Source organism: Eutrigla gurnardus (genome assembly GCF_963514095.1).
Source record: "Eutrigla gurnardus genome assembly, chromosome: 21".
Taxonomy (NCBI): Eukaryota; Metazoa; Chordata; class Actinopteri; order Perciformes; family Triglidae; genus Eutrigla; species Eutrigla gurnardus.
In genome coordinates this window covers 16,330,088-16,340,087 of record NC_139932.1, presented here as the reverse complement: position 1 = coordinate 16,340,087, position 10,000 = coordinate 16,330,088, and the positions used below count along the sequence as shown (strand labels likewise).

Sequence of the window (10,000 nt, the reverse complement as noted above, 5' to 3'; positions counted from 1 at the left end):
GGACGAGAGGGAGGCCACGCCGCACGGCCCCCTGGGTATTTATTACAACCAATAAAAGGCTGATTTACTGAGCATTTACATGCTTAATGCAAGCAGCCGGCACACTTCCACACACACACACACACACACACACACACACACACACACACACACACACACACACACACACACACACACACAGACACACACACACACACACACACACACACACACACACACACACACACACACACACACACACACACACACACACACAGCATTTTACAGTTTAATTTCACGATTAGGAGTGGTTCCCAGAAACACCGTCGTCTTCTAAAACAATCTTCCAAAAAGTGTCCCTCTCCATTTGCATGTGACCCGGGCGAGGATGGGAGGGGGGCGGAATCGTAATGGGACGCATTTTCTCCTCTTTTAGTCCAGCAGGGTTTTAATTGTTAGACATAATAACCCCCCCCCCCCCCCCCCCCTCCACTTCCCCCCACAGATTGGAATAAAAACGGCTAAAAAACGTCATTTAAAAAGTACTTTATCTTGAATGCATTATGTTTTAATAGAGGAATGATGATCTGCCAGATTTACTCATTTTGTACGTAAATCAGATTTATTTTTAGGAATTTTCCTCATTTAACACAAAAGATCGGTCGCATCCGAACCCTGAAAATGCTGTTGCTGTGTGTGTGTGTATATATATGTGTGTGTGTGTGAAGCGGAGACGGAGATGAACAGGAGACAGAGTGGATGACAGCCTAGTCTGACATTAAGCCCCAGTACAGTACATGAGAAAAGTGGATTGAATGGCTGACACTGGAGCCAAGACACAAAGTAGCGACAAAACTAATCCTCCGAGTGTGTCAGAGATGACACCGTCGGATCCGCACGCCAAGAGCTCGCCGGCTTCCACGCTCACGCAGCACAAAGCCAAGCGGGCCGAGGAGGCGGCGTGAAGCGAGCGGCGGCTTCGGAGGCTGAGAGAGTGAGAACACTGCAGAGAAATGTGGATTTTTCTCTCATTTTGGGGTAAAAAATATATTTAGAAATAAGACGATAAAATGATTTCCAATTGGTGTGAGAGGATAAATCAGAGAATTTCCTCATGATATCGTAGAGTCAATGACATAATTCAATTATACCTAGTATTTGATTATCCCCTGCAGTGAAGCAAAGCAGCTAAATACCTTCATTTAATGCATCCAATGTGTGGAACGAGCTGTTAAATATGCTCCCCTCCCTTCCCGCTCTTCTCCCCAGTGTGAATGTAATTGGCTATTAGACTGAATCCCTTCTACTGTATCTACAGAACGCTACTATCTGCTGAAAAAAATAATAAATAAAAACATAAAAACCTGGGTTGAAAAGATAAATCAGTGTGTTTGACTGTTTGAAACATCAGATGAGAGAGTAAGAAAAAGAAAGAGACGGATAGAGCTGTTGAATGTCAGCGCTGCAGATGCTTCAAGCACACTGTTGCTCTGTAAAGTGTGTGTGTGTGTGTGTGTGTGTGTGTGTGCGTGTGTGTGTGTGTGCACCAGCTGACTCCCAATGTGTTTAACAAATAACTACAATTTAGCCACGCTGCCGAGGAGTCGCTGCCGTCACTTCACATTACTGTCTCTCCGACGCTCTGCTCCGCCACACACACACACACACACACACACACACACACACACACACACACACACACACACACACACACACACACACACACACACACACACACACACACACACACACACACACACACACACACACACACACACACACACACCCTGCGGTGCGCCTCACAGACACACTCATTACCTCCGAGACGCCTCTGGTTTTACCTTATCTGGCCCCGTTTAGCTTCAACACATTTCAGCGTTGTACGCTGATTTGCCTCCTACATGGAGGAGCAGCGATGGCATATGGCAAGACAAATTATTACACGCCGACAATGAAACGGTACGGCTCGTTTTTATTTTCTCTCCTTTTTTTTTTGTTGTTGCATTTTTTGAGAGAATTTATGAATTTAGCCATTTTTTTTTCCTGGAGATAATCCATACATTTCTCTTTGATTTCTTTGATGCTATCGACGAGTGGGAGTCATTCGTCAGAAACATCATAATGCAAAAAGAAATGTGTTATTTCATCCGGAATAAGGTAGAACAAATATAAATTAAAGTGGTCTTTAAGGTAGTAACACACGATGATGTGTTATATATTAATACGACACAATAACGTGGCGTCATATCACATGATTTAAAGTGACAGTTGACCTTTTGAACCTCTATTGTTGTGAACTGAGGTTGAACTCAAAAACACACAATATGAAAATAAGGTTCCAGCGTTTTAATGTGAAGAGAAACGACGTTTCCTGTCAACGTGGAGAATTTGAAAAGCGTGAAAAAGCCTTGATTTTTGTGGCGCTTTTTAATCCTTGCGGGGGGGGGGGGGTTATCGAGACTTCGTCGCCTGTTGCTAAGGTTACAGCAATCCAATGTTATACAGATGCGAATGTGAAAGCGGGCTCACCTTGTCTGAGCGTCCATTGTTGAGGCTGAGGTTGGTGACGGCGGCGACCTTGGCGTCCAGGACCTGCTGCTCCCTCTTCAGCTGCTCCTTGATCTGCCGGGCCTCGGCGAAGGCCTTGGTCACGGCCTCGTGGTCGCTCAGGTAGGCGGTCGTGGACAGAGACGACAGCAAGTCTGCTGAGACACGGACGGGGACGATTTATTTATTCGTTAGTGATGATTAAAAAACAAAATGCATCTCCTCTAAAAAGAGAGAGGAAATGACGGGGAGACATTTTGATGTGTTTGTGTTTGTGAGGCTTTCATGCATAATAAATCCTCCCCTGAACCATGAGGTAAAGACATTAACATACACATGATGTGTGTGTGTGTGTGTGTGTGTGTGTGTGTGTGTGTGTGTGTGTGTGTGTGTGACCACTTGACTGTCGAGCTACATGTGAGTCAGAGTGCGCCCGTAGCTACAAGCTGCCCACCGCCTCTTCCACCTGCTCTCGGCCGTAAAACACACACACACACACACACACACACACACACACACACACACACACACACACACACACACACACACACACACACACACACACACACACACACACACACACTAAAAACTACAAACATATGCCCACAACTTCCACCCCTGGATAATCCCATTACGACTCCCACCTTTTAACACATCTCTTTTCATCTTAACCCTCGCAGTCCTACTTTGAAGAGCGGTCGGCCACATGACGGCTATTATTACTCCGCCTAAAAAAAAAGTCCTGCTAATTTCCCCAGTTGAAAGCATCTGGCCCCGCCACCTCGCAAAAGATCAGATCTGCCCGGCTCTATTATTTGGTATTATTTCCGCAGCTTAGCCCCGCGATGACGCATCGGCTCTGCGACTCCGACGGGGTGTTTGTGAGTTTGTGTGCTATCGCCTCTCCCCATCGGGCGGGTTAGCTCTTAACAAAGAGCCGCGGCTGGCTTATGGGGCCTTTATCAGCGCTAATCCGCGCCGCTAATGCCATCTCAGGCCAGATTACCAGCTTCAGATTGGTAATGACAGAGCCGTGAACTCTTTCAGAAGTCATAACCGGAAAATCTGGACGTGAGCAGGGGCCAAAAAAAAAAAAAGAAGAAAAAAAAAGGGGGTGAGGGGGCGGACGAGAGGGGGGAGAGAGATGGAATCGGGTGGCAGTCAATTTTAATCTGTAGTCAAACGGAGAGAGAGGGAGGGAGGAGGATAAGATATTCTCTGCTGTGGATGTTAAACTGACAGCGATGCCAAACATCCAGACAAGTGAATGTGACCCAGATCTCTCTCTCTCTCCACACTCCAAAATGTTGTCTCTCTCCCAGCGCCAAATCTCCCCAGACAGGCGATACCTTTTTGACCACGGGGAAGAAAAACCCGCAGGGAGGTCCGGGGGAACGGCGGGGTTTCAGGACGGACAAATGTGCGACGGCGGTGGAAGTTACAGGCGCTGACAGGCCTTCCATCTGGTTCCAGGCGGTCAGACAGACGGGTGAAGGGAGGGAAATCGAACGTGTGAGGTGGAAGGTGAAGCTACTGAATCATCTTTATAGCTGCAGATATGACCCAGATAGTGGAAACGCCTAAGTGATTATTAAAAAAACACATCATTAAGGTGAATTAAATCTTTTTCCTTTTATCTTAAATGAGGACAGGCTGTGACTAAAGCCGTCATAAACAGCAATTTATTTAATATTTCAGTCTGAAACGTAGTGGAGCAGTAAAGTAAGGTAGTAGAGTACTTTAAATTGTAGTAAAGTTACATTCCATCACTATATATATATATATATATATATATATATATAAATACAAGCTGAACCTGTAATTTCAAAGTGGTGCTTTTGGTTATTTTTCACCTTTTTCTTTTAACATAAAACACAATTTAAAACAAATGTCATCCACTACTTCAACTATATGTGTGTCTGTTTGTTTGTTCCTGAATTTAAATAACCACACACACACACACACACACACACACACACACACACACACACACACACACACACACACACACACACACCGCCTCTAGACTGTTTTCTAGCCTAGTCTGCCCTTCTATCCCCTCTGAACTTGTAACAGGAATCCTAATACGACTATGAGCCGCAATAACAAATGTGCCGCTGACCGGCTCAACTCGGTGGCAACAGATGGGACCGCGAGCTTCGACGTAGCCGCGATCCACGACACGGAGGGGGGGGGGGGGAACACATGCAAATAATTCTGTGGGGGATCACACACAAACTTTAAACACTGTAATCCATTTTTCTGAACAAAAAACATCTGGGACCGCAAATCCACTAATCTGATATTAAATCCGCCGATTTGTTGAAAAACAGTGAGATTAGCCAAGAAGTCAGAAAAAAATGCCTAACTGGAGGAGGAGGTGGGATTGTGTGTGTGTGTGTGTGTGTGTGTGTGTGTGTGTGTGTGTGTGTGTGCTGTCATTGTGTCATGAATGCTGGGTGTTTGCGCTGTCCTGGCTCATGTAAGAGGCTTGTCTAATCTCATTGGTGATACCTCCTGTCTGTCATGCGCTCCTCTTTTTATTATTCCCCCGCTTCATCGCTCGAAAAAAAAAAAGTGCTAATCCCCATCGCTCTCTCTCTCTCTCTCTCACTCCCTGTGTCTCTCTGTCTCTTTCAGTCACTAATAAACACGTAACAATGAAGCGGCCCCCGAGGCAAATAAGCGACACGGGAGAAAAAAAAAATCACAAACACCCTAATTATAGTCTGTTACATATGTGTAATATTTGAACTATCGGTGTTGTGTGGAAAATGGATTACAGAGTACAAATGGTGATTCATTTAAGGCACATTTCATGTATGTGTGCATATGGCCGGGTATGATTACGCTACTGGCAGTGGCAACAATGGGCAACACTATAAGGGAAATGCTATTCTTGTCTCGTTAAACCTCAGAAGTGTACATCGTCGTTATTTATCAGAAAAGTGCATCCGAGTGTAGGATGTTTACAGCAGTATTTATGTGGATATGTGGTTGGAAATACTACATTTTGATCATATTTGTATAGTTTTGGACCCCACCTTTCCCCTCTGCTGTGTGTGTGTGAGATACTAAAGTCCTCTTACCTATCGAGCTGACTCTGGTCGGAGGACCTCCGATGCTGGAGGGGGCGACGCTGTGCTTCACGGAGCCGGCGGGGCCCAGCTTGGCGGCAGCGGCAGCAGCGACCTGTGGGGAAGTTGGGGGGGAGTTGGGTGACTTGCTCTCGGATGCCTTAGGCTTGGCCGACAGGTTCAGTGGCTGTGCACCCTCACTGTCCTGCAAAAACCAAAACAGCACAGTTTCGCCTGCTGTGACCAGCGTATTTGGGAATTTGGAGGCCCCTCCGACGAGACCACTCCTAAATCTGTGACAGGCACTAATGAGACGGGGGAGCCCATGCACGGCGATGGGGACGGAGGTGCATGCCACTGCCTGTGTCCAAGCAACACAGACAACAATACATATCCATAGATTTCGGTGCAAACCGCTGACATTTACATGCAACTATAACTGACTTCCTGTCACGGCAAAGTCCAGATGATTCATGCACATGCGTGTGCACGCTCCACATGTAAACATGCACTGTAATTCTGCTCCTGGACATGCTTCAAACAAGGCCAGCGGTGGGAGAAACAATCGCACAATCATCCTCAAAAACGCCTCCCTCTCTGAGAATAACACCTCAGAGTCTTAAGACCCTCTGCCACTTCAATGTCCATTAGAAACAAGGGACCGTCATGGCTGTGAACATGGGAGTGTGTGTGTGAGTGTGTGTGTGTGTGTGTGTGAACTTGATTCCTATGTCATTTAATTCCATCATTTGTCTAAATCAAAGGATGTCCTCTATAGTAACACACAGGGTCCCCCCTGTAAAGGAAACAGTATGTGACTGTTATCGCGTTAATTGTCATGGCAACGCCACCCCTTGCCGATGACCTAATCCAATCAGGGGAGGGGGGGGGGGGACATCGGAAGGGTCACGTGACAGGAAGGAAAGGAATTAGATCGCCGAGGGGGCCAGATGTACGCAGACCACTCTGTGTAATTAAAACGCCGCAATTAAAAGGCAGACACAACATGGGGGCAAGGGACGGCTTAATGGGCCCGCCAGCAGCAGAGAGGCACGGCTAGACCAGCTTCTCAAAATACAATTAGGATTTGTTTTATTCTAATTACGTATTAGAATAAAGTGCGTTTTTCTAAAATATGACTTTTACTGTGGAGGTGTTGTCCTGTTCCGGCTGCGTTCAAACCCTAGAATAACATAATAGAGACATTATTTCTCTGTATTTTCTGGTCATTAGTCTAATTGCTGCTTAGGCGGAGTAGAATCCAGCAGTGGGATCCAAAAAGGGTGCAAGTACAGTATATGTGTGTGTGTGTGTGTGGCTCACCCACTCATTAAGGTCGACTTTCCCTGATTCCCACTCCTTGAGTCGCACTAAGCCTTATGAGCCCCTCACAACTCAATTAAGCCCTTCCAATTAAGCCCCCTGCATGTGTACGTGCCCATGCTCCATCGCTACCTCGTGTGTGTGTGTGTGTGTGTGCACGCGGTGTGCGACGAGGCCTAACCGGATTGTCCTTCATTAGGGGGGTCTTTCTAAATAAGACGGAGGGGACCCCCAAAGATGCCTCCGGTGAGACAATGGGCCGGAGAAGAAAGGGGGGGGGGGGGGGGGGGGAGGAGAACGGAGCGGGATCTTCTCAATCCTGACCCATATTATGGTGGGCTTTGGCGGAGGAGCGCTTGAATATTTATTACAGATAGATAATGCGTCTGGTACGGTGGGTTGGGGGGAGTTTCCCTCTCCGCGCCCAGACAAATCCTACGGTGGGAAGGTGGCCAACCTGCATTATGCCAGTGTGGAGGAATTAGTTTAGACAGTGGAGCTGAGAGGCTTGGACCGACTTGTTTGTGTGTCTGTGTGTGTGTCAGTGTGAGACATTGTTCAACAAGCTCTAAATCTCATGACAGCGTGTGTGTGTGTGTGTGTGTGTGAGGCCCTCTAAAGCCTCTGAAAGCCTTGGAATCTTGAATTAATACAATTGCTTTTGTGTCTCTCTTGGCTGATGAAACGGTCTCCAGCTTTGAGAGCAAAAAAACACACAACGAGCTGCGTTTCCACTTCTGTAGAAGCGACACCGGACGGTTCTGCGATCTCGTCGCTGGAGCTTCAATTAACAGCACAAGTGTGTGTGTGTGTGTGTGTCTCTGCCCTTTATCCTGGGCAGGTTTCTCTCTGAGTGTGTTTAGGTGTGTTCTACAATCATGTCCAGACCTTTCCATGTTCTCCCGGCTATTAATTATCATATGTAATTCTCTCAGACAGCAGATAGGAAGGTTTCATACTCGACACTTCACATTTTCTACTCTGAGAACATCGACGCACAGATGTGATTTCACCTTGACAGTCTAGACTGATTCTTTTATTTCTCCGTTCTCTGCATTAAACCAGGCTTGTTGGCTCATGGTGATGCAAGTACACGTAGTAATACTACCATGTTAATATACATTAATATGCAGCCACTTTTCAGTATCAGTAAAACACACTTAAAGTACTCTTGATAGAAGCAAACCATGTAACTGATCATGCACTATATTAACTACTTTATGCACAGTTTAATAGTTTTATCTGTGTGATACATCATATTCATATGAGCTGACATATAAGTGAAATATATAGAATAAAAGAGAAATGAAGAAGTACATTTGTCTCCTCTAAAAGTTTAAATAAAATGGTGGAGTACTCAAGTAAATGTACGTAGTTACTCGTGGCCGCTGCGTGTGTGTGATGCATGTCAGCGTTGGGCTACATATGGTGCATCATCTGAAGTCGCAGGTCTGTATGCATGCCTGCCTACGTCTAACGGTCCACTCTTGCGTATCAGAAAGCTGCATGTATGCTGCAGTGATTTGTGCATGGGCATGTGTGTGTGTGTGGGGCGGGTTGGCATGGCGTTTTCTTCCACACCTGTGTGTGTGTGTGTGTGTGTGTGTGTGTGTGTTTTCGCATGGGGGTGTGTGTGTCCGTGTCTCACCCGAGGGTAAAGCACTTAAGCGGTGAGCGCCTGAGTCCAAACAGCTGTGAGCAGAGGCAGGCAGCGCGTCTCTAAATGACGAGAGACCTGAGACGCAGCCCAGAGGGGGAGCACACCTCTGAAATATACATGTCACTCACCCAGAGAGAGGGGGGGAGAGAGGGGGAGAGAGAGAGAGAGAGAGAGAGAGGGGGAGAGAGAGAGAGAGAGAGAGAGAGAGAGAGAGAGAGAGAGAAATCAAAGGAGTAAAAGGAGAGAGAAGAAGAAAAAAAAGAAAGTATGGAGAAAATGCCACGAAGCACTTATCTAAAGTTTGTGCGAGTGCTCAGGGGAGTAACACCACGACAGCGCTGTGGTCAATTGGCCAGTTTGGCTCCGTGGGGCCCGTCGGGGGCCACGCAAGTCCACTCCCCCAGTCTGCCACTCCTGCTGGTCTGGGGAGACCATTACAGCTCCCTGCTTCCTCCCCGCCACAGGCCATGCAGTACTCGCCTGTCAGCCCAACTCCATATATATGGTAATCAGACGAGTGTGTCGGGGGGGCGGGGCGGCTACGTGTGTGTGTGTGTGTTTGACGGACAAGAAAGCATGGGGTGTAAGCTCCGGGGTCAAGCCAGAGCTTCGATCTGTGTCAGGAGCTGGTCCTGAACGTACGAGTGGACACAGTGAAAATCAGGAGAGGAAATACAAGGGAAAGAGAGGAGATGAAAGGGAAAGAGAGCGGGAGAAAGTAAAGTAAAGTAAATGAAGTGAAGATGAGGAGAGAAAAAAAGGCAGCACAGGGAAGGAGAGGAGATGGAAGTAAAGCAAAGAAAGTTGGGAAGCTCTGATTCCTGTTTGTTGGGACAGAAATCAGAATTCTCTGTGGGGTTTTGATAGAGTTGTCCAGTTCTTAGACAATCTGATCCCATTTGTGACCGACCACTACACTCGTGTGGGGTCAGGGCATGGCAGGGGGCTGTGTGTGTGTGTGTGTGTGTGTGGTCAGGGTCCAGATATCCGGACCAGATATTCATAGAATTCCACTCGGATGGACACGAGAAACCCCGCCCCCCCCCTCCTCGCCCCTATTGCGCAGCGAGCCGAGAAAACGGCACAAACAGCAATACATCCTCAAAGCGGAGCAGCAGCTGGAGTCTGGTGATGAAGTTGGGACGGTGACTTTAGTCGGGGACCAAGTTGTACCGAGGCGTGCATTAGTATGAGGAGCTGACCGTCGATCAGGACAAAAACTAAAAAAACACTTTACGCTCATGCACCGCAGTGAGACGCAATCTCAACCAGACAGACAGGCAGACAGACAGATACTCTCACTAGAAAGGCCAACGTGGAGAGTCACTTCTTAAAAAGTGAAAGATTTGTACAAACGTAGTTGGATTTTTTCTGTTTTCCAATTTGCTTTCAATTGTTTCAAGATTTTGAAAGA

The 10,000-nt window shown here is 47.0% G+C and overlaps 1 protein-coding gene across 6 annotated transcripts in view; it reads right to left on the bottom strand.

The window, feature by feature from the left end:
• Positions 1–10,000, bottom strand: part of sox5 (SRY-box transcription factor 5) — a 62,141-nt gene that overhangs the window by 6,298 nt on the left and 45,843 nt on the right. For 3 of the 6 annotated variants that reach the window (XM_084038914.1, XM_084038911.1, XM_084038912.1), the window contains 2 exons: positions 5,616–5,808; positions 2,509–2,684 (listed from right to left, as the gene is read on the bottom strand). In XM_084038914.1, coding sequence (XP_083895040.1) covers positions 2,509–2,684; positions 5,616–5,808 — 369 coding nt within the window. The remainder of the gene's footprint in view (positions 1–2,508; positions 2,685–5,615; positions 5,809–10,000) is intronic. The other 3 variants (XM_084038913.1, XM_084038909.1, XM_084038910.1) reach the window with 3 other exon arrangements.